The following is a 23876-nucleotide window of genomic DNA, read 5'->3' as shown; positions in this document are numbered from 1 at the left end:
ACACTAGCACATGTCTCTATGTGAGTGAATGCATATATCTATCACATATGCCATATGCAGACTTGCTGCATAGCTTTACTTTAGGTGGTATGTGCCATAACTTAACTCTCAAGACTTGGAGGGTAGGTATTAATATTAGCACCCATTGGTAAAGAAATAAAGGTTCATGAGATTGCCAGCCATAACTGCTGAGTAAAGGAGTAAGGCTGAGGTTGCATTAATGGCCAGTGCCTTCTTCCTGCCCAGTGCTGTTCAGCTGTCTTTGGTGTGACAACTAGCTTGGGCCTCTGCCTTTGTTCATGGCCTCTCCTGCCCCAACCCTATACTCACCCATCCAACATCCCAGAATGGTAGAGAAGATGTGTTTCTTGCTGACTTCATCCATCTCAATAAAGGACAGGTAGTTGAAGTGGCGTGTCAGCCTTGGAGTTATAGCGTTCCTGCCTCCTCCTGGGGGGCCCATGGCACAGACAAAATTGATGTCCACCAGGTTCTTGAAGGCTCCTGGGTGGGAGAAGGAAGTCAGTCATGACTTCTGTGGGCCCCTTGCCCATGACAAGAATGTATTTTAAAACTGTAATTTATGGTGTTAGGGAGATAGATGACTTGGAGGATTTGCATGCCCTGTATCCACATAAAAGCCAGGTAGATGTGACAGTGTGTCTGTAATCCTAGTGACTCCAGAGGTAGAGACAGGGGTAAGTTGGCTAGCTAGATATGCTGAGCCAGCAAGTTCTGGGTTCAATGAGAGACCTTACCTCAGTTAAGTGGACAGTGATCAAGGGAGATACTCACCATAAACCCCCAAATACATGTCGCACACTAATGCAAACACATGTACACACATGTACCCAAAAATGTAATTTACAACAGTACTGAGATAAAAAGAATGTATTAACAGGCACCAAAATTTTCTTTGACCTAACGGCTCATTCCCTCCAGTTTCAAGAGGAATTGAAATACTTTTGTGAACCCCTAAAATGGTCTTTATCCCTGCATCTACTGTACTCTTCACCCAGCACATGTAGCCCACTCCCCGCTGCCCGGGCATAGCACGCACCGATGATTTTTCGGTCATACCAGCCACCATGGTCCATCCACTGGCGCAACAGCTCGATAGGTGGCTGTGCACCATATGTCTCCAGGGCTGGCATGTTCAGGTCATCAATGAAGAAGATGAAGTTGCGTCCTAGGGGTGGCCCGAACACACCCTTTCGCCTGTGGGAGGGACTGTGTGAGCCCAGCACCCATGGACACCAGGTCCTCTGGGAATCTAAGAGGCAGCCGAATGGCACCTCACTAAATTTTAGCCTCCTCTAAATTGCTAAACTTCATGACCAGCCCCTCTGTCTTGGGACATCTGGGTCCAGCTGACCTGTATCTGAGGCCTTTAAAAAGAGTCCCACTTCCCAGAAAGGTGGATAACAGTCACCTCTAAGGTAGTCCCCAGCCCTGCCTTAGTGGCCAGTAAAAGCCCCATAGGAAGACTAAGAGGATCCTGAAAGAGGCAAGGAGAGATCTGAAAGGCAACCTAGGACCCCTAGAGGGTTTTCTGGCTTCTGCTGGCTCATTTCAGACAAAGCTGGAAGCATAATCTGGTGGGGGAGAGGTGAGACAGCTGGTTCAGTTAGGCTGGGAACACTGAGGCTGAGGAAGGAACCAGAGGTGTCCTGCCTCTTGTCCAGCTTGCTATCGATGAGGTCCTGGGTCTGGTTGGCTGAAGTGCGGGCTGAGAAGGTGAGGAAGTGGCTGATATATTCCAGTGGCAGGTTCCTGAGAAGCTTGTTGGAGACGGTGAGCGTCTTTCCTGTGCCTGTCGGCCCAATACACAGCACCTGGGAGAGTGGGGATCCGGAAGGTAGGGCACACACAGGGCTAATGCAGAGGGAGCCACCATTGCTGATGTGGAAGACCAGACAAGCCCTAACCTGATCCTTGGGTCGGCTGGGACAGGGCATGATGTGGCACTTACAGGCTTGTTGTTGGTGATCAGCATGCCCAGCAGGAAGGACATCTGCATGGTGTCCATGGTGGGCACAATGATGTTGCAGTAATTGGTGTCTGGCATCATGGTGAAGGGAGTCGAGGAGTCCATCCACTTTACCCAGGCAACCTGGAACCACATCTTGTTCAGGGTGGGTCTGAAATCCCTTCCCATTCCATGCCTGGCTGTGGCCCCACTGCTAAGTACAGCAAGAGGATGAGATACTGTCCTGCTGGGTCTTGGCAAGGACACCCAGGGGAAGGGCTACTTCTGACAGAGGTAGGAATTCCTGTGCCTGCTCTTTGCATGGGATGGGAGGCACCCAACACAAACCACCAGGAATAGAGGTTCTCTGAACACAGCTGAGCAGATGGGGGCTCCCTGACTGCAGCTGCTCAGTGGTGGTGTTCCTACACACAACCAGTCCCTAGATCTTGGCAAGAAGATGCTCTGGGAATGGAATAACCCAGGAAGGCCAAGGTGCTCACTGTTTATTTTTAGGCTAACCAAGGAGTCGGGATGCCAGAACCCAGGGCACTGACAACTGGATCCAGAGAAGCCACCTCATACTGTCTCCTCACTGTCCCTGCCTCATGAATTCCCTTACTCATGGCTCTTGCAAAACTCCTTTGAGGAAGGGCTCACTTTGGCCAAACCAGCACGTCCCACTGGTAGCCGTTCTGACTTAGACCCAAATGTACCCTGAAGTTCCACAGCGGGACTCTACATAGTGACTTTCTGTCCCCTCTTCTGGGGCTTAGGGGCTCTGATCCTGGAATAATAGTGGACTCAGAAGCTCTGATTGGCTGACAGTTAAGAAGGGGATGCTAAACCAGGATACCAGGTATGCTCCTGGACCCTTAGGGAGCTTGGTTCCAGGGAAAATGGGGGCTGCTAACTAGAAAAGAGGGCTGGTCCTTGGACTCATAATCAACACAGAAGAAACATCTGTCTGGGAAGTGAGGCACTCTAAAGCCTCCAAATGCCACGCTCAAGTTCAGCTCTACGGCTGATTAGCTGATTATGACTGCTTTGTGTGCCAATCCCCATGTCTGTAAAATGAACACAATAATTAACACCTGGTAGACTGTAAAATTCCAGGTGGTGACAGAAACAGCCAACAGCCTCAGACCTGGTGGCTATCAATGTAGCTTTCTCTAAGTGGCCATTATTCATTGAGGTGGTGGGGTTCTACCCTCTCTCCTTCCTGGGCAGGCCCGTGGCCACCTGTTTGCCTTCCTCCTCCTCCTCCTCCTCCTCCTCAGTGCTGCTGATCCCAGCGTCATCCAGCCTGTAATCGAACACCAGGCCTTCTTCTGGGAATTGTAGTTTCACCTATCAGGACCCAGAGAGCAGCCTTGTGAGCCCCAGGGGGTAGCCCGCTGTTGGCCCCCCAAGACCTGGCTCTCGGTCCTACCACTTCTTACCTGTTCTGATGTCATCTTCATCCTTAGCCACTGGCTAAAGGTGATGCGACTGGCATAGTCCCCCGTGGCCCCTATACTCCAGACCAGTGAGAAGATGAACCAGGGTTCTATCAGCTCTGAAATATGACTCAGCCTTTCAGAGGGTATTTTCTTGAGACCCTGGGAACAAAAGGGACAGTGTCAGGCTAAGTCGGGCAGTAGTGGGAAGCCTAAGTGGGCATATCATGTAGTTTGTTTCCCTACAGCTCATTGGATGGGATGGGCTCATGATCTGTGGGGTGTCAACCCAGTTCTTTCAGGAAGCTGGAGGTGGAATTCACAGGCTCTTTGCGGCTGAGCAAGGAGAGCAGGGGGTGGGAGGGACCAGGTCTGCAGCCCCACTGCTTGGCCTGTACCTCTCTGGGTAGGAAAGGTCTGAAGAAGCAGTCAAGTAGTTTGAGGAGACTCATGGTCAGGTTGCTGTTGGTTGAGGCAATCACTTCCTTCACTGTAATTCGAATGAATGAGATGGAACTCTGTTGGAAACAAGCACCAGGCTGTCATGGCTGGTGGTGACAGTGCGCTACTACCCTTTGGCTGGGTGGCCTCACCTACCTCCAGGTACTTGAGAAAGAGGGTGTTGAAAAGTTCTTCATAGGGCTTTATTATGGAAGGGAGTTTTTTTAGCCAGCACTCAACGAATGGCATGAGCCCTAGGATGCTGGGCTCCAGGTATACCATTCCACAACGGGATACTGTGGCTGGTGAGGCCACTGCCAGGTCCTGCACCTCGAACATCATGGTCATTGCCTGGTGTCAAAATACAACATGTGAGAGGGTCATCTACCTACCCCCAAGTAGGGGAAAGGGATATGAAGCTTTGGAGAGCTGCCTGCCCATCCTGCCAGGAGGCTCTGCGGGCAGTCACAGGGTAGATCAGGGCAGGGGTTGAGGTTCAGGGATCCTTGGATCTTCATCCACAGAGCCCTGGGGGAGAGTCAAAGTTGCAGAGTTCTGGACTTTCTGGCCAGGGTGGAGTTCCTAGAGGCCTGGGAAACCTGATAGGACATATGTGCTCTGCATCAGAGCTCTAGTCACACTCGGGAGGCAGAGGCAGGCAGATCTTGGTGAGTTTGAGGCCAGCCTGGTCTACAGGGCAAGTTCCAGGACAACCTCCAAAGCTACAGAGAAACCCTATATCGAAAACCAAACAACTGGAGAGATGGCTCAGTGGTTAAGAGCACTGGCTGCTCTTCCAGAGGTCCTGAGTTCAATTCCCAGTAACCACATAGTAGCTCACAACCATCTGTAATGAGATCTGGTGCCTTCTTCTGGCATGCAGGCATATATGCAGACAGAATGTTGTATACATAATAAATAAATCTTTTTAAAAAAAGAAAACCAAACAATAACAACAACAACAACAAAACACTAAACCAGAGCTCTAGTCTCACACACACACACACACACACACACACACACACACACACATGCTCACACTGACTGCTACATGTTCTCAGGAGTTTAGTGCAGTGTACACTCTGAAATGCTCTCATAGCCAGGACATAGCCAGCTTTCTCAAGAGCTGAGCTACACAGAGTAAGCAGGTCCCTGTGGCTAGGTTTGTGCCACCGAGTCCCTAGCCCCTGAACACATTGCTAGAACTAGGCTAATACATAGAGCCGACTGGGAGACGTGAGGCAGCATAATCTAGGGAACAGTCGGGCAGCTGTCATGACCCTGGGCTTGGACAGAAGCTGCATAGGACATGGCTTAGAGGAGGGAATTCAGGGTTGGGAGGGGTGCTGGGGGTTGGGCCCACGATCCTGCCATCGAGGCTCCTGGTCAGCATGGTGCAGTCTCCAGACCCAACTAGCTGCAGAAAAGACTGGGTGGGTAGGCAGGCAGCACACCTCTGTGAGTTTGATGATCTCCCCAGAGCTGAGGCACAACTTCTTGTTGTCATCCAGCACTGTGTTCATGTTCTCTATCCAGACAGCATCCACTGGCCCATCAAACATGTACCATTTCTTATTGCTGTCAGTAGCAATGGCCCCAGCCCGGATGAGGGAAGAGAAAATCCCATCTGTCCTGTAACCAACAGGGAGGAGAGAGCTGTAGATGCCAGGGACATACACAGGCTGTGGGTACAAATGGCTTCCAGGGAAACGTGGCTCTTATCTTTAAAAAATATATGAGCATATATTAATTATGTTTAATAACAGGTTTCATCATATTGGCTTCATACACCGATATAATGCAGTTTTTGATGTGTTTGCTAAGCAGTTACTGAAATATTGGTCACTTTTGAAAAAAAAAACAGGTTTCTTACTTACAAACATTGATTTATTTTCAAGAGATATATTCCAAGATCCCCCATCTACCCTGGTACTATGGATATATGAAACTGTATAGTACATAATAGTATATATAAGCTTTTTTATCCTATATATAAATAAGTGTGAGAAAGTTGGTTTATAATTTAGGTACCTTAACAAACAAAACCATTGTAACAGGATACTATAATAAAAGTTTGCACTATGGGGCCATAGTTAGTTAAAATAGGAGTTATTTAAATATAAGCAGTGAGACCATGAGTCAATGTGATAACTGACATGGCTAACAAGTGCTAATGGGGGATAGTGTAAACAGCATGGACACATTGGACAAAGAACAGATTCATTTCCCATGGTGGGATGGAATGGTTCAGTACAAGATTTCTTCCCAATTCTCAGAATGGTGTACAATTTAAAATGCATGAATTCTGAATATCTGGAACTTTCCATTTGATATTTACAGATTGCATTTGATCTCAGGTAAGTGAAATCTATACAAAGTGAAATGTCTGATGGGGTGGGGTGGGTACAGCCAGGGTTCTATATTTTGAGTAAAACTCTAAGGTCACAGATAGATACAAATGTATTTACTAATCTATGACCTGTCTATTGATTTCCTTAAAGGTGTCTTTAATTATTTTGGATATTACTTACATACAATGTATTGCAGTTATTGGTTCTCATCTTTTTAGCTTTCATATCTTCACTCATTAAAATTATAATAGGGGAAATGTTTTTTTTTTTTTTTTTTTTTTTAGTGTAACATGGTATAATGAAAACGTGTTTGTATCCCTTCCCCTCCCTGCTGAGTTCCCATGGGAGTCACAGTAAATGAAAGTAAACAGCAGAGGCAGAGGCACATTCGGTTCTGAGTTCTGGAAGGTGGGAAGAGCTGCAGGAGGGCCAAGTTTTGTTTCAGAATCTAATAAAGGCTCAGTTTTGACAAGTTCTATATGCCAGGGAAAGAGCCTGAGAGTCCCCGAGGTCCCACATGTGCACTTCCCCATAGAATCAGCATCAGCAACCAGCCCTGCTAAGTCAGTTTGGACAAGCCCTTGCCCCACACGCTTGCCCACCTCAACGCCTGTTCAGGTTCCCCATTTCCCATCCTCTTCCAGGTGAGGTCTGACCACTTGTCCTATTTTAAGAATCCTGTGAGGTCAATTTTGTCAGAAGCACCCTTACCCCTGATGTCCCCTTAGAAACTTTCTACCCACCACTGTCTGCCCCACTGGCCTATGTTGTATTTGGAGTTGAGCTGATCCTGTCCCCTGCCCTGAGCCCATGCTCCAGTGGTCTCTATACCTGATAAAGTTTTCTTTAGCATGCTTTGGGACATTTTCCCGGGTTCACCTGTGGACCCCATGGCCACTCACATGCGTCTGGAGTAGGCATGGGAAAGACCGTTACACAGAAAGTAGAGCAGGTCCACATCGGAAAGGAAAGGTGACTCCCCTCATTAGTGCCCACCCCTTACTGGCTTATGGAGCACTACAGACAAGAGGATACTTCCAGCAGGAGAGGGGAGGCTTTGGAGAAATAGAGTAGAAAAGATATCCAGGGGTTTTTTGGTTTTTGTATTGTTTTTAAGAGCCTCAGGTTTTAGCATTCAAGGAGGTTTCCACTCAGTTGTCCTTCCCCCATACCCACTCATCTCCCTAAAAAATACATGCCCTAGCCTGGAACACAGCCTGGAAGTGACCCCTTCAGCCTCTCTCAGGGTGAAGACAGCCAGTTGCTGAACGTTCATCCGTGCCAGCCACTGTTCCCGGAACATTTCATGTGTTAGGTTCCTTTCCTTGCCACAACAACACTGCCATTATTGTCACCACTGTGCAAATGATGTAACTGAGGAAAGTCACTAAGGGAAGAAGTGGAGTGATGGATATAACCACAGGCTTCCTGCTGAGAGCTTAAATTCCCAACTACTACTGCAGGCAGTCTGAGAGCACATCACTGGAGCAACTTGGGGGCCACTCACCACTCGTGGGTGAGCAGGTCAAATTCCCCATATAGCTGGCCCATCGTGATGGACTTGGGATTGAGCACGTAGTAGCTGACAGCTTCATACACACCACCACTGATGGATGGCTGCCCTTTCAGAAACGTCATGGCAGCTGCCAGGACTCTGTAACACTGGAGTCACCACCTGAAAGTGAACCTCCTGGCTTCTCAGAGGGCAGGGATGCAGTGGGCTAGGGACTACAGGAAGTCAGGAGGGCATTCCAGAGGCCAGTGGAGTACAGGTGGAGGCTGATGCCCTTGCTGGAGATACACCCCCACCCCAGGTCCTGTACTTGGTTCTGCTTACGTTACTCTTGCCAGAGCCCGTGGGTCCGACGAGCATGAGGCCATGCCGTACCACTGTGGTCTCGTATAGCTGGATGCACTTGATCAGGAAGCCTAGGAGACAAGGCAGGGGACATGGGTTAGAGGATGGGATTGAATCATGTCTCTGAGGCTGGCTTGTGTGGCCTTAGGTGTGACATTTGAACCCCTGAAGGTCTTCATTTGCAAAGTGGGGAAGGCAGTGACACCTATGCCATAGGTGGGAGCGGGTGAGGGCCAAGCACAGGGCCTATAGGGCACAGAGTTGAAGCTCTCTAGATGCCAGATGGTATTATTGTTACAGCCATTGCCTAACATTGTCTGGTTGGGTGATCAGCCATTATGGGCCACAGAATGAACTTCTTCCCTGAAGCAATTGCCCAGCCTCCTGAGAGCACCAGCCCAAGAAAGTGCTTTCCAGTGTGAGGTAAAATTCAGGGACCAGCATCCCAGTCAGTCAGGTGCTTCAGGAAAGAGCACATTGCTTTGTCCCAAGGGGTTGAGGTGGTTGTGGCTCTGTCAGGCCCAAGGGTCCCTTCCAAAGGGACAGAGTACAATTAATGAGGGATGACAAAGCTGACCCAAGGCTGTGGGAGAAGAGAAGAGCCCAGGGATTGATTTAACAAACTTGCTGGATCTAACTGCAGGGGATGGCCAGGGGAGGAAGTGTTAACACTACACATGGAGCAGAAAGCCATAGGAAACACTGAGGTAGGGGCCCCACAGGGCTTAGATGAGCCAATCAACTGATTAATCAGGCCCTAGTGGAGAGCTGTGTGGCCAGACACTCCTTCCACAGAGAGTTCTCACCCCAAGGACCTTCTGGGAGGTACTGGGAGGAGAAGGAGGAGCAGCTGTCCTAGGAAACTGTGAGAATCAAGAACTGTAAGCTACATGAATGTGTGGTGACCGGGCCGAGGTGAGGAGAGGACAGCTTCAACCAGTGTATGTCAGCTTGACACAAACTAGGGTCATTTGGCAAGAGAGAACCTCAGCTGAGAAAAATTCCCATCATATTGGCCTGTGGGCAAGTGTGTGATACATTTTCTTGATGACTGCTCACTGTGGGCGGTGCCATCCCTGTGCTGGTGGTCCTGGGTGCTATAAGAAAGCAGGCTGAGGCTGGGCGGTGGTGGTGCATGCCCTTAATCTCAGCACTCCAGAGGTAGAGACAGGTGCATCTCTGAGTTCATGGCCAGCTCTGTCTATAGAGTGAGTTTGAGGACAGTCAGGACTACACAGAGAAACTCTGTCTCGGAGAAAAAAAAAGAAACAAGAAAAACAAAAGAAACAAAAAGCAAGTTGAGCAAGCCACAGGAGCAAGGCAGTAAGCAGCACTCCTTGTTGGTCTTTAGTTTTTGCTTTCAGGTTCCTGCTCTAACTTCCTTCAGTGATGGATTGTGACCTGAGAGTTATAAGACACAATAAACCTTTTTCTCCCCAAAGAGTTTTGGTCATGTGATTTTGTCACAGCAATAGAAACCCTAATTAAGACACTCCACAAACACCCGTTGCTGGATGAAGCAAGGCTAGATAGAGAGGGGATCTTGGATTGGGACAGGTCCTACCATGGGCAGAGGACCTAAATTGTGGGGACTCGGTAAAGAAACATGCTGCCCATCCCCTGGAGAGCATTAGTAAGGACAGGGGATACCTTGGTCAGTGGCGAGGGACCCTGAGACAGCATTGCCCTGTCCCTGTCTCCAGCCCTGGACTCCAAGGTGGCTGGAGCCAGCACTTCCTAGATTGGGACACCATGGGTGTGCAGGAACCCTGGGGGCTGGGGCTCACCTTCCACATCCTTGAGGTTATTCTTCTCACAGGCCTTGCGGATGGCCCGGTCCAGGATGCCATAGTCAGTCTCCTCTTCCTTAATGGTAGGGAACAGGTCGGACACAATACCTGCAAAGAGCTTGAGGTCTTCCTGCAGGAACTTGGGCACATTCACATCCCGGATGGCCCGAAGGCAGATCAGTTCCTATAGTAGGGGCCGGCAAGGGCTTCAGAGTTGTGCGCTGGGTGCCCCTCCAGGGCCGGGACCCTCCTGAAGCCCTCTCTGTGTGGGAGCGCTGTGGGTAGAGCTCACCTCATCCATGGTGGGGTTTTCTCTCTTGAGGTTCCCAGCAGCTGAGATGACAGTCTTTACAGCTCTCATCCCAAAGTCATAGTGGTCCTGTTGGCACCAGAGGAAGAGACATGGGTGGGTGCTGTCCATCTCCGTGTTCTGCCTTGTCAACACTGCCTCCCCCATGGAACCTGACCATGCCTCATCACTCATCTTGTAGCTGGGCCTGCACACTGTAGCCTGGGCTAGGTGCCCCTTCTTTGGGCTGCTTTGGTACCTTCTACTTCATCGTCCCTATGATCCTCGGGCTTATAGGAGTGCCTATTCCGAATCCCTCCCTCACAGAAGGTGAATTTGGCACAGCTCTGGAGGTGGGAGTAGATGGCAATGCTTCAGTCTGAGGTTGTGGCCTTACCTGGGAGCTGAGCTGCTCAGAAGATAGCTTGAAGGTGGTGGTGATCTTCTTAGCCAGCACATTGGCCTCATTGAAGCCAAAGGAGTAGAGGGAGATCTCAGCAATCATGGCATAATCGGGGACCATCATGGCCACAGGTCGGAAGAGGGCCTGGACATACAGCACACATGTAGAGGCAGACAGAGCACAGCCCCACCCAGGGACTTAGCCCATTCTCTGGACTCTCCTCTGTGCCACACCTGCCACACTGAGGCTTCCTTCCATTCTGCAGTGTTTGCACAATGCTTAACATTAGAAATAGCTGCTTTGTGTTGGTGAACACCTCCAGGACAGGGCCCCTCTCACTTCCTGTCTTCCCATTTTTCTCACATTCCCATCTTAGCAGTTTCTGTCCTGTACCCTCCCCACAGGAATCCCAGACTTCTCCCATGCCCGGAAGACAAGTCCAGGGCCTCCCCTCCATAGCTGGGTGTGGTCCAATGGGTTTCCTGGACAGGAATGCTACCACAGGGAATCCCAGTTCTTCATGCCAGGCAGCTAATTATGTGTTCTTGAATCAGAACTTTAGCATCCTAGAGTCCAGGCTAGGATGTCACCAGGCTCTCTCATCTTCGGGTCACCCTGGGCCTGAACTTGCCTTCAGGTTGTCGGGCAGCTCTGTGCGGCCGGCATATCCTGGGTTCATGGTGATAAACACGGCACAGGATGGTACAAGGGGGATTTCAGAGCCCTCAAACATGAAACGTTCCACCTGTATGTGGGGTACAGGGGTTGTCCCACATTAAAGAGATCTTCCCCTCCTCTAACTGGACTCCCTCATGCCACTGACATAGCATCAAAGGTCAGCCAGGCTGGGTTGCTGGTCATGAGTTAGATCTCCCAGGATCTGACCTAAGACCTTAGGTCCCAGTGATCTCCCAGGGGCTCCCAGGGCCTGGTTCCAGTTCCCAGAGGTGTCCACAAAGTTTCTACTTCCCCAAATCTACTAGTCACAGTTCTGACTGGTCCCTTAGGATTTACTCAAACTCATCCCAGAACAGAGCCTAGGGCACTACTTCAAGGGGTGTGTGTCAGCTTCTCAGTTTTTGTCCCTGAGGTAAGATCCTTGGCTACCCTGAACAACGCAGGCAAGGTCAATGCCCTGGACTTTCCATAAGAGCCAGGATGCAGGACAGGACTCCCTTTGCCTGACCACAGGCTGAGGTAAGGATGTGGGATCTGAAACTGACTAGACAGCCCTTCTAGACATAGCACTCAGGGTGATGGGTGGGGGCAGTGCCATCCCTCTAGGGTGCCCAAGCTCACGCGCTGCTGCTGTGCCTTCTGGATGGTGGTGATCTGTTGTGCCACCACAGACAGCACCTCGATGTCGATCCGATTAAACTCGTCAAAGCAGGCCCAGGCCCCAGCACTAAGTAAAACAAGGCATTGGGGCAGGGCATGCACTCAGCACATACTTGGTACCTCCTTCCAACAACCCTCTGACTTCACTGGGGAGGAAGCATTAAGTGGTGACCACCAGCTCAACTACAGTCCCATGCCTGCTCCAACCCTAGCCCACTGAGTGGAGCCTTTGGCTCCTGTCACTTCACCCTGTTTCTTGTGACACTCCTCTTGGTCAGTGTTCTCCCCTACTTCTCCCTGGGCCAGCTCACACCCAATCTCACCTGGCCAGACCCTTGAAGAATTTGCCCATGGCCATGAAGTCGAGCTGGTCAGAGCAGTTGAATACAACTGTCTGTATGGCCAAGGCCTTTCCCAGGTCTTTCGTGGTCTCTGTTTTCCCTGTGCCAGCTGGGCCAGCTGGTGCACCTCCAAACTTGAGGTGCAAGGCTCCAGTCAGGGTCAGATAGCACCTGTGGGAGTGAAAGGAGTTGGGCATGGGCCACACCCATGCTGGGTGCTCTCCTTCCTAGGGTGTTCTGCAGATCTGAGGCATTTTCCCCATGATCAGCAGCTCTTGCTCCTCTCAGGGCCAGGTATGCCAGCTCTGACTGCCAGGGCCAGGACTGGAGCCTGGGGTTAGCTACCTGTGTAGTTTCTCCTGACCCATTTCTGTGCCTTGTGGACAAGCTTTGTTCAGAGACCCACTGGGCTGGCTTACCTGGGGCTACCCATTTACCTTACTCAAAACCCAGCTGGGGAGGGGCTTTCACCTGTCAGTGAGCGGTGTGATCACCAGCCTTCCACTGTTGCCTAGGTACTCATAGCCATAGATGAACTCAGCATTCACAGCACGGATGTACAGGTCGTTATTTGTCCAGTAGTACCTAGCAATGCAGGGACATGGGCTTCTGGACATGGGGCCATAGGCCACTGAGTAGGTATACAATTAAAAAGAGGGGACTATTTTAGAGAATAAAGACACAAAAATACCCCTATCCATCTTTTCTCTGCTTTGAGGACAGGGGCACGCCTTGTGTGGATTGACAGTATCCCCACCCTCAAGCTCATCCAGTATGCCCTGGGGTAGCCCTCCATGACCTCACCTGAGCTGTGAGATCCACTCAAAGTCATGTACATTGGTTACATTCTCATTGATCAGCTTGTTCACCACATCCTTGGCATGGACCTCAATGACAATGAGTGCTGAGAGTACTGCCCGCTGCATGCGGGACAGCTTCCCTCGCACCAGGGCCACCAGGTCACTGAGCTGAAAGGATGGGGGAAATCACTGTAGAGATCTGAGAACTATAGGGAGCCCCCCATCCCTTGCACAGAGTATAGGCTTCTGCCACAGAGAGATTCTATATTCTGGAGCTTCTGCCGCTCTGAGATGGGAGGAGAGCAAGGACTGGGCCAAGGAAGAACATACAAAGAACATACACAGCCACGGCACCTGCCTCTGTGGTGTAGAATGCCATTGGTATGTTCAGGGCTGGAAACCCAGTCTGGAGTGTGGCGAGAAGCATGGATCATGGGTAGCCCAAGGTACAGTACAGGAAAAACCTAGTGACTGCCTCACTGACCTGAGAGGAGCGCCTGCCCAGTCTCATAGCCCTCCTTAGGTCCCCTCTTGCTGGTGCTACAGTCTGATCTGCTCCTTGGGCCTCACCTTTACCCTCCTCCAGGCTTGATGCAGGAAAATGTTCCTAGGAGAACTGGGTGTGGGGTGTTGGAATGAGGGGAGCCCCAATCTTCTTCAGACCTACCTGTTGGGAGAGCTGAGGGAACAGCTTGCTACTGATGTTGTTAGCTTCCAGTGCCTGGGCTACCTCCATTGTCCAGTATGTCTGGCAGCCAGCAATGGTCACCTGGCCTGGCCAGTTCAGAACCCACTCAGTTCTGAGCATCTGAAAAGACGACATGAGCAGACTGACTCAAGTGCTGCCAGCCCTGACCCTGTCCTCTTCCTCGCTTGAACGCTGTCTGTGCTTTGGCCTTTCAATGGGTTCAAATGTTCTCTCAGAAAGACAGCAGTTATTAAAGCACTGAGCCTCTTGCAGGCTGACAGAATGGCTGGAGGTGGAGGCAGGCTATGGCAGAGAGGCACTGTTGAGGGAGCACACTGGAGGCTGAGCAGGAAGGCTACACTCACTGTAGGGTAGGCCTTGATGGCCTGCTCGATGATGTCATGCACACTGGCCTTCATGCTGCGCTCCACCTCCAGCAGCCAGTCCTCCACATTGCTGGAGGGGTAGATGGAGAAGGACAATTTCACCTCTTCACCCTCTGCTGAATACATGTGTGTAATCTCCAGATCCTCCTGGAACAACAGCTATGGACAATGGGAGTGGGTAGGAGTGGGTTACTCTGGTGTGCCAGAGGGCTTGCCCCCAGCCCCAGACTGACCTGGCCTGACCCTTACCCTTAGAGGAGCTAGCTCTGTGCAGGGGCACCCCCAGAGTTTGCCTTCACTGGGCCTTCCCTAACAGCAATTTGACAGGATGTATTTCAGCCCTTGGGGATGAGGCTAAGCTTGCCCTCTGTGTTTCCACCCCTCAGGGGATATCAGTATTGTGGGAGGACAGGAGTTGCTGGCTGAGTTAGGACCCCAGGGCTCCCAGGCTCAAGGCAAGGCATGGGTTCTTTAGCTATAACCTCCTTCCCACCAGCCCCAGGTGTGCTTCTGAGGACCAGGGTCTCTCTTGCCATCTCATCTCTAAGAGGGATTGGCATGAGAGGAGAGATGTCTCTTCTGGAGAGTACCCTAGTACACTGGCCAAGCCCTAACCCGAGCTACATACCCGGGCAATGTTCTCGAAGCACTTGCGTAGGTGGGGCTGCACAGCCGTGGGGTCCTTTGTCTGTGACAAGATCTCCAGGAGTTCATCATCCGACAGGAAGTAGAATCTTACAGGGGAACATGGGTGATGAAAAAGGTTAGATGGACTTGTTGGGCCCTGGCAGCCCTAACACCACTGATATGGTGCTTACTAGCTTGGCAGAGCACTTGAGGGCCCATATGTGGTCCTGGGCTGTGGTGCATACCTGGGGAAGGCACTTCGCTTGGTCTCCAGGTACTCGCTGAGGCCCTTCTGTACCAAGTCCAGCAACTTGTTACAATCCCTCAGGCTGTCCAGCAGCCTCTGGTCAGAACATACATTGATCACCTGCAGGAACCAGAGCCAGCCAGGGAGAGAAGGAGGGAGTGAGTAGGATGGGGGCACCAGACAGTACCCATGCCAGCCAGATGCCACCAGGGGATAAGGGGCAGGAGACTGATTCCTGGGCTAGGGGTTGCCTCCATCAGTCCTGAGAAACCATTCTGTAGTCAAAAAAGAAGGGTAATAAGGCTAAGGCATTGCCTTGCTGCAGGACTGGGCAGGATCCCTGAAATGCTAAAACCACTGTTTCTGAGGGGCGTTTCTGGTACCAGGAGTCCACTCCCAAAAACACGAGCCACAACCTAATCCTTGTTTAGGGAGGGAAAAGACTGAGACATCCTCAGCAATGTGATTAGAGTGCCTTGGAGGTGCTAGCGGCCTTCCGGGGGCTCACCTCCCGGTTTTCATAGGCATTCTTCATGATTTTCCTCCAGATGCGCTCCATGGTCTGGTAGCGCTTGCTCTCCACGGGCAGCTGCCGGGTGATATCCTCAGAGCTGAAGATGGGCTCCAGGTAGAGCCAGGACCGCTGGCAGTTCAGCCACTCCTCCAGTACTTCCTGTCAGAGTTGGGGGCTTGGGTTGGGTTTAGTGTCCATGGTGGAGACATTTCACTCCATCAGAGTACAGGGCAGAGCACCCACATCAGAGCCAGTGTCTACTGGGTCACTTTGCACAGAGCCATCTTCCTTTCTGCCTCCCAATTCCCCACCTGGGACTTACCTCGTCTTCTCCATCAATGCAAACTGATTCATTCATCTCTGCTCATGAGAGATGAATGATTAGTACCATGGTTATCTCTGCATCAGGTCCATGCCAGACTTAAATGGGCACCAAGAAGATGGGCATGGTTTTCTGTTCTTGAGGAATACACTAGTGGTCATTCTGTTCCTGGATCACTAGGGGCCTGGTATTTGTGAAGCCCCTTTAAGGGGTGCTGAGCAAGGGCCTCATTGGGAATGAGGCCCTACAGGCAGGTGTGGGTGAGTCAGAGATGGAAGGTGGGGTGGGAATTACAGGTGGGGGCCAGTGTGAGCAATGCAGGGAGGCCCCTGATCAATGAGGTACAGATAATCCCCCTTCACCTGACTTCTGGTCTTTGCTGGCATATATACAACATCCAAGAAGGACTGAAGGGAAAGGCTGTGGGACACATGTTCATGCTTACCCTCTAGGGCTCTGTGAGCAGCCCCTGCCTCTGGTCTTAAAAGCCTGAGAGAGCTGTTGTCTCAAGCACCCTGGCCTCTCTCCTCAAGTATCACATATGGGGTGGGAAAGGGAGGCTCAGGACAGGTGGACAGGATACTGAGGTGCCTGGGGCCTTATGGAGTCCAGAGAATAAAGTTCCAATGACTACACTGTCCCAAGCTTAGGCAGCCAAACTGTTTAACTGAGCGTCACTCTTTCCACAGCTTTGACTGCCTCTTTCAGTAGCTAGACCGCATATGTGGGTGGCACCGTCCTGGCACCCTCTTCCAGGTGGAGGCTTGTTAGAGAGCTGGGGGAACAGGTGCCATGTCTAAATACACTTAAGTGAGACTTGGTGGGCAGTGCTCCTTTGGTGGGGGGACAAAAGGAGGAAGGCCTACCTGGGTCAGTTTCAGTTTGGTCTCCCAGGAGTTGATGCGCTGCTCAAAGGGTTTCTTGTATGGTGAGAAAGACATACTCTGGGTCATGACAATGTGGTCATCGAGCAGCTGTGAGGCTTCATCTGGGCTCTTGAGGATATAGGTGTCTGTTTCCTTGTAGGGCAACACGTTGAATAGGATGACTGACCATTCCTTCTCCATCTTGTCTAGTGCCTGTGGTAGGGAACATTCAGAGCTGTGTGCTTGGAAAAGACTGTTAGGCTGTCTGACTAGCACTGGGCAGGGAATCATGGATTCTGTCAGGCCATGGCCTTCGTGTGGGCCCCACTGACAAATACTCCCAGCTTGCCTAATCAGCAAGTTCCCAGTGGGCCTCTGTCTGAATTCAGGCTTTACTCAAGCCCATATGGGTGCAACCTGAGAGGCAGTTGGGTGCCAGTTAGGAGTGTGGTCACTCCTCAAGAATGTGTTATTTTGGCCACTGTTGTACCTCCCTGAGCCTTAAGTTTCTCTAATTAATTAAATTAACTTTTAGCAGTGCAGGGCTAAAAGCATGCATCAAGGCTGGCTACACTTTCAACTTCTGTGCTCATCTGCTAAATGATGATAATGCTATTGGCTCCTTGCTAGTCTTGAGAGGGAAATGGAGGATTATAGCAGTGGTGGGCATGGTGCCAAGCACTTCACCTACATTATTAACTTAAGATGTATCCCCACCCCAGGGATGAAGCCACTACTGTTATCCTCCCAAATGGCTGCCATTGCAAGAGCTAGAAGCTATCCTGTTCAGCAACGGACAGGTGGGATTAGGCTTGCTTGTACTCACCTGCTCAATAGCATACTCCTTGCCAGCCACCTCAGCCACCTTGCTGATGCTCTCAATATGATCCTGAAGGTTCATCTCGAGGCAGCGGGCAAATGTCAAGTTGGCCTTGGGCCTGACATTGATGTTGATCTCATTGGACAGTATCTCCCAGTGCCGGTTCCGCATACCAGGGTTGCGCAGGCCTTGGATCAGCGGGATGTATGGCTTGAACTCCTCTATACGTGCTCGGATGTCAAAAGCCACCTCCTGGCAGGCTGTGGGGTAGGTAGGAGGGCAAGAAAGTTAGCCAGTCCAGGGAAGAAAGAGGCTAGATAATCCGGGTCCCCAGGAAAGGGCTGGCTGGCTATCAGGCTGTCTGACCAGTATTGGACAGGGAATAACAAACCCGACCAAGCCATGACTTTTGCATGGGTCTCATTGGCAAATATTCTAAGCTACCTGGGATGTCCTTGAACTGCTTCACACACTTGTGCATGGTCTTGAAGGACTCAACGACACTCTTCTCTAGCTGCTCAGCATCAATGGCTGACAGGGGGTCATTCATCCAGCTCTCAGACCAGCGCAACCAGTCTGAGGCTGTGGTCCAGAGGTCCAGGTAGGGTTGGAATTCCTTCACCATTCTTGAGAGCTTGTCGTACTATAGGGACAGAGGGTAGGGATGTCAAGATGCTCAGAGGGCTTTCTCCACATTATCTCTACTTTGGCCAGGCCCTCTTTCCCTTCTTTGTTCTTGGCTGCTATCCTTGCCCCATGGACTCATTCTCCTGCAAAATGTAGGCTTTGGATGCTGAGCTTCCAAGGTCTAGGCTGACCCTCATAAGGTTGTTTCTTCTGGTTTCCCCATCCTGAGAGCCAAGGAAGGTTATCTTTATCCTGTAGCTAGCTCAGTTCTACCCTAGCACGCCTGAATCTGCCCCATAGCAGCTGGGCTCTGCTATGGCTGCAGATCCAAGTTGCTTCCTTGCTTCCTTAAGCCCTGAGAAGTAGGGCAAGGTGCCCACAGTAGGCCTACATTGGTGATGGGCAAGCCAAAGATGCGCTCGCGGTTGTTGTAGAGCATCGCCAGATGCTGGCAGTCCTTCAGCTGCTTCTTGACCCGACGCACCTCGTTGGCAATCTCGTGTGCTCGTGCAATCTCCACATGGGTGGAGAAGCCAGCCACCACCAGCTGTAGGCCAAGGAACAAGGGTTAAATGCATCTGAGTCCTATGATGACCATGTGTTCCACATACCCAGGGCATCGTCTCCTATCTGAAAGAACTGTTTTGTGGTGAGTCATTTGCCAGAAATCACAGGCAGCCTGCCACAGGACCAGGGAGCAAACATAAATCTTTGAATACTGTGCTCACTGCCCACTGGGATGCCAGTCATACAATCAAGAAGGTTGGGTCCATTATTGCTAAATTTTCTGAAATATTCTATCCAGGCATCTCTTTGCCTTTCAGTTAATTCTCTCAGCCCTTATGTATATTTGTCCATCTAGTCATCCATCATATACTGACATGGCATCTCCTAATGCAAGATGTAGGACAACAGTGTGTGTGTGTGTGTGTGTGTGTGTGTGTGTGTGTAGGAGAACAGGTCCTAGTAGAGACCTAAGCCAAGCCCCACCTGCAGTCCTTCCAGCTTCTCCTGGAAGTTGTTCTGGTCCATGATCTGGATTTTGCGGAACTTCTCCTCATCCTCAATATGTTGCTGCCGCACCATGTCTATCTGCCCAAGGATCTTAGAGGGCCAGTTGCTGGCAGCCCATCTGGCAGGGAAGAGGATCAGGATTTGGGAAGATGCTACAGGTGAAATAATAGGATAGAAAGGAAGGGCCACCCTTCTAGGTGTCCAGGCACCAAACCTAAGCAGCTAGGGTGGTGAGCAGGGTTAGGTTGGGGTAGCATGAAAGAAACACAGTATCAGCTGGATCCAGCTGGAACTGGGGAACTGGGAAGTCTGAGTAAGCTGAGAGGCTGCCACTGCCACCTGTGGGGAGACACCCCTGCCCTGCCTTCTGGGGGCCATAGTCAGCACTCAGGGAGATGCAGCTCCAGTGTGCCCATGCAAGGGGCAAAGGAGAAATAACAGGAGAGTGAGGACAAAGAATGCTAGCCAGTTTTATGTTAACTTGATAGAAGCAAGAGTAATTGGAGAGGAGGGAACCCTGATTGAGAAACTGCCTGATCAGGTTGTAGACAACCTGTTTGATGTCAGAGGGCTCAGCCCCTTGTGGGTAGTGCTACCCCTGGGCTGGTGGTCCTGAGTGCTATAAAAAAGTAGGTTGGGTGAGGTGTGGGGAGCAAGCCTGTAACACTCTTCTATGGCCTCTGCATTAGCTCCTGCCTCCAAGTTCCCGTCCTAACTGCCTTTGCTGAAAGTGTGATATACAGCTGTAAGCAAAATAAACTCTTTCCTCCCCCTAAGTTGCTTTGGTCATGGTGTTACATCACAGAAACAGAAACTTAGCTAAGACAATATATTTCCTCTTAAGTCCCAGAATTCTCAGATGAGGCAAAATCAAGTCTCTAGCCTGCATGCCTTTGTTGACCAACCAGAGCCATCAGATCAGCTTCCTTCACATCAGCCAGCTCCCTCTGCTACCTGACACAAGGTCTCAGTGGAACTTTTAAAGTTTCTAGCTGCAGCTGGCTTAGGGGTATTCACCCTTGGGAAGGCTCCTTCTGAAATGAAGCTTTCTCAAGCTGATGTGTGGGACCTCCATCTGTAAGGCATAACTGGGGGAGGGGTTGCTAGTGTTCACAAGCTGTCCAACAGACTAATCTTGTTTCCTTCACTGTTCCCCAACCACTCCATGTCCAGGGTAGATGTGTATACAAGATCATCAATAGGACAGTGATGTGGTCCCTAAACTAAGATAATTAGCCCCCACATGATTTCTGTTTGCCCACAGGCTGCTTGACCATGTCTGGTAGGAGCCATGGTTTAGAGCATTGTGGGGAGGCATTTCTGGTGTGATTTCATAGCTTTTGACAGCCGGTACATTTGATCACCACTGCAGCCCAGCATCTCCCGCTGCCCACCTAATAGCCAGGGTCGGGAACAATGCTCCCACTCACTTGTCATTGAAGTCGTCTGTGGTAAGGTTGTAATGAAATTCATCCATGACCTCGTAGTCAGCCATGACCTTTCCAATCCGCTCCTGCATGAGCAGGGAATAATGAGCCATGCTGGGGAGGGGCTACTTGGATGGGTTCTCCAAGTGGCTGGAGGCCAGGGAATAGGTGCTTTCTTTCAGAGAGGGGAAACTTCAACAGATTTTAAAACCAGGCCCTGGGCTCCAAGAGCCATGGCCACCACATCTCTGGTTCCCGTCCTCTGACGTATGCCTTCAGCTCCAAGTCTCTGCATCCCCCCAACCTATAACCCTCCATCCTACCAGTCCCTGGGCATCTGCTTTGCCTCACCACCTGGCTCTGCTCTCCCAGCCTCTGCCTGTCCCAGCCCCCAGGCTCTAACCAATGGTTTTAGGTGTCCAACCCTGGGTCTCTAATGCATCACCCAACTGCAACATCTGGTCCCAGGAGGCTCCTGGACACCCAGCACTGTGTGCCTGCCTTACCTCCAGCACTACCAGCTTTTCAGGAATCCCCTTCATCCAGTCTCGGAGCTCAGCAAGCTCCTCAATGCTATTGGGCTTCTCGTAGATCTTTCGGCTAATGCTGCGGAACTCCTCACAGATCTGGTGGGTGAGGATTGGAGGGCTCTAGGGAGGGTTCTGTGCCTCGCCTACCCTGGGCCCTGTCTCTCTTCAAGATCCCCAGGGCCTGGAAGTCAGGCTATACTCTCCCATGGCTATACTCTGCCATGCTTTCCAAGAGAGAGGTTCCTGACAGGCTCACTAGGTTGCTGAGATCTCTTCTGAGGCAAAGGCATCGCCCAGTGTCTTCCACTCTCAGTCTCCTCAGGACCCAGGAACACACATGTTAGGGTTTCTAACATCTGTACTTGCATACCCTCAACTCTGTGGAACAGTCTAGCTCAGGCTGTCCTTCACAAGAGCTTTGCATGTTTCTAAAAGTCTAGGGATGGAGGTATCAACCTTCTATTAACATTTGGAAACAGATGAATGCAGACAAGGATCAAGGGAGGGTGACTTCCAGGTACCTTCTTTGACCCAGGCACCTGAACATACCCCAGACTTTACCTGGGACATTTACTAGTGGGAGTACACCATGTGTGCAAGGCTGCTTGTATGTTTCTGGGGTCCCTGGGGCCAGGCCAGTCATTACTTACACTGTCTACCTCCTTGTGTAAGTTCTTGGCTAGGATATCCAGCATAGAAGTGGCCAGGGCCTTGCGCTTTTTAGACAGGCTCTGCTTAACATTGTCAACATTGATGTAAAATGGTCCAATGATGATGCTGCTAGGCAGTGAGTTGTCTAGGATCTCTTTCTCCTTCAGGTGGGTAACTACCACTTCTCTCACCTCCTCTGCCGACGGGCACTTAATCTGATAGTCTCTGAAGGTAGTAGAGAGCAGAGGATAGTTAGCAGGATAGGAGGGGATGCATGCACAGACAGACAGGCAGACAGACACACACACACTGACACATGCACACATATAGACAGACAGACAGACACACACACACTGGCATACACACACACACACACACACACACACACACACACACACGCACGCACGCACGCACGCACGCACGCACATACTTGAGGAAGGTGGAAATGTCATTGTTGTTCAGCTCCAGATACTTCCCGTACTCCTTAGCATAGGCCTGCAGTGGGATCATGGCCTTACAAATGGCATTGGTGATGCTAGCCCGTAGCTCCTCTACCAATGGCTCATGAAGCCCCACTGACTCCAGCAGAGGGTCACCACTGATAAAAATGTCCTCCATCACCAGCTTTAAGGAAAAGGACAAAAAAAGGCAGAATTGGATGAGCCCTAGAGTGGGTAGCAGAGTGCTTTAAAGACTGAATAGGCAGAAATGTGGGCAAGAACAGGCAGTGTGGCATAGGAGTGGGGGAAGGGCTTGCAATGACATGTCTCATAAATGACTGTGGACTAAAACAAATGCAGAAGTTACTGTGAGGCTGACTGAGGGACCATATCCCCTCTGCCTGATCTGACTCAGACTTTCCAAGGGCAGGAGCAGATGAGGCAACCAGGCTGCCAATGGTGCTGACTGACAGCAGAAAGGGACTTGAGTTATGGAGTCTCTTAGGCCTGGAGAGTGGGCTGTGTGCAACTTGGTGTATGGGTAACAGTGGTGACTTGAGACCTTGGATACTAGTTTTGTGTGGAACTCCACCTGGTAGTCTACACTTGAGGTGGAGAAAGGGGCTCAGAGATGGAGAAGACAAAGGGGGTGGGGTATGAGGCCTATATGGCTGTGGCAGAACTACTCCAAAACGTCTAAGATTCAAACTGATGTCCTGATATTTAGCTGTCTTGTAAACTAGGTTTAACTGGTTTAATTCTCCAGGTCTACAAGGCAGCAATGCTAGTAGTTCCATTTGTGGTGAGGATTAGAGGAGATATTTATGAGTTTGAGAGCCACGCCTACTGCCCATTAGTGGAAGGCCTGTGGTAAGGAACTACTCTAGTATTTGTGAAAGCACTCCATGGCTCTTAGCACCTAGGCTTGGCCCAGCCTGTAGTACATACCTTCTCTAGTTGGGGTACAGCATGGGTGGCCATGATACCCTTGTCAAAGAGGTTGAGCAGAGTCATCTCAAACTGCTCTAGGGGTGTGCTGTAGTGTACCCCTGAGGTGTCCAGCACCAAGTCTACAATGAACAGGGGATTCTTCCGAGGCCTGGAGGAAAATAACTGGGCTGGTTGAGAATGCCTATCCCTTCTCGCCAGCATTGTGATCTCAAGCTTCTATAACACTGCCCTCTCTTTCCCTACAAAAACCCCTGATTTACTAGACAGAAAGCTCAAGGCCAGCCAGAAAGCGTCTTTGGCTCTTGCCCCAGAAATTCTGGAGCTAATACCATTCTACATTGGTCTTGAGGTCATTGGACCGGTTGGCCAGGCCTCTTGCTAAAACCCCCATATTCTTCCTGGGAGTCTGATATCCTCAGCTTCTGAAATGTGAGCTACATCAAAAGCCTTGCTGATAGATCCCAGTGAGGCCTCTGTTGATAGCTTCTGACTTACTAAAAATAAATTCAGCCCGTAGTACTGAACCCTGGAAGTGCTTGGTGATCTAGACTGGTCCCTCTGACCTGTCCCATTTCCTCTGACCAGGCCTATCTGCCCTTCCATATTCCAGCCATACTTGCTAGCCTATCCTTCCTCAGCTGGTTCCAAGTCCTTTCTACTCCTGGTGCTTTTGTTCCATTTGGTCCTGCCAGTTACCTCTAGTGTCCTCATGCCTCAGATGCTACCTCCTTCCTGACTCCAAGGCAA

The 23876-nt window shown here is 50.7% G+C and overlaps 1 protein-coding gene across 1 annotated transcript in view; it reads right to left on the bottom strand.

Moving 5' to 3' along the window:
• Dnah1 (dynein axonemal heavy chain 1) overlaps nt 1-23876 on the bottom strand; it is a 63491-nt gene that overhangs the window by 23218 nt on the left and 16397 nt on the right. The window contains exons 13-46 of the mRNA XM_027389525.2: nt 23127-23277; nt 22169-22362; nt 21738-21963; nt 21064-21183; nt 20561-20643; nt 19107-19248; nt 18508-18663; nt 17934-18132; nt 17496-17749; nt 16670-16882; nt 15476-15640; nt 14966-15087; nt 14722-14827; nt 14073-14252; nt 13687-13827; nt 13024-13187; nt 12691-12804; nt 12202-12390; nt 11840-11945; nt 11172-11285; nt 10535-10684; nt 10141-10227; nt 9846-10032; nt 8038-8129; nt 7708-7862; nt 5304-5481; nt 4006-4200; nt 3807-3926; nt 3412-3570; nt 3212-3319; nt 1973-2113; nt 1675-1835; nt 1061-1218; nt 331-504 (exon numbers count right to left, since the gene is read on the bottom strand). Coding sequence (XP_027245326.1) covers nt 331-504; nt 1061-1218; nt 1675-1835; nt 1973-2113; nt 3212-3319; nt 3412-3570; nt 3807-3926; nt 4006-4200; nt 5304-5481; nt 7708-7862; nt 8038-8129; nt 9846-10032; nt 10141-10227; nt 10535-10684; nt 11172-11285; nt 11840-11945; nt 12202-12390; nt 12691-12804; nt 13024-13187; nt 13687-13827; nt 14073-14252; nt 14722-14827; nt 14966-15087; nt 15476-15640; nt 16670-16882; nt 17496-17749; nt 17934-18132; nt 18508-18663; nt 19107-19248; nt 20561-20643; nt 21064-21183; nt 21738-21963; nt 22169-22362; nt 23127-23277 — 5204 coding nt within the window. The remainder of the gene's footprint in view (nt 1-330; nt 505-1060; nt 1219-1674; nt 1836-1972; nt 2114-3211; nt 3320-3411; nt 3571-3806; nt 3927-4005; nt 4201-5303; nt 5482-7707; nt 7863-8037; nt 8130-9845; nt 10033-10140; nt 10228-10534; nt 10685-11171; nt 11286-11839; nt 11946-12201; nt 12391-12690; nt 12805-13023; nt 13188-13686; nt 13828-14072; nt 14253-14721; nt 14828-14965; nt 15088-15475; nt 15641-16669; nt 16883-17495; nt 17750-17933; nt 18133-18507; nt 18664-19106; nt 19249-20560; nt 20644-21063; nt 21184-21737; nt 21964-22168; nt 22363-23126; nt 23278-23876) is intronic.

The sequence above is a fragment of the Cricetulus griseus genome (assembly GCF_003668045.3).
Source record: "Cricetulus griseus strain 17A/GY chromosome 1 unlocalized genomic scaffold, alternate assembly CriGri-PICRH-1.0 chr1_1, whole genome shotgun sequence".
Taxonomy (NCBI): domain Eukaryota; kingdom Metazoa; phylum Chordata; class Mammalia; order Rodentia; family Cricetidae; genus Cricetulus; species Cricetulus griseus.
The sequence above is the reverse complement of the archived record's forward strand: the minus strand, read 5'-3'. Positions and strand labels throughout refer to the sequence as shown.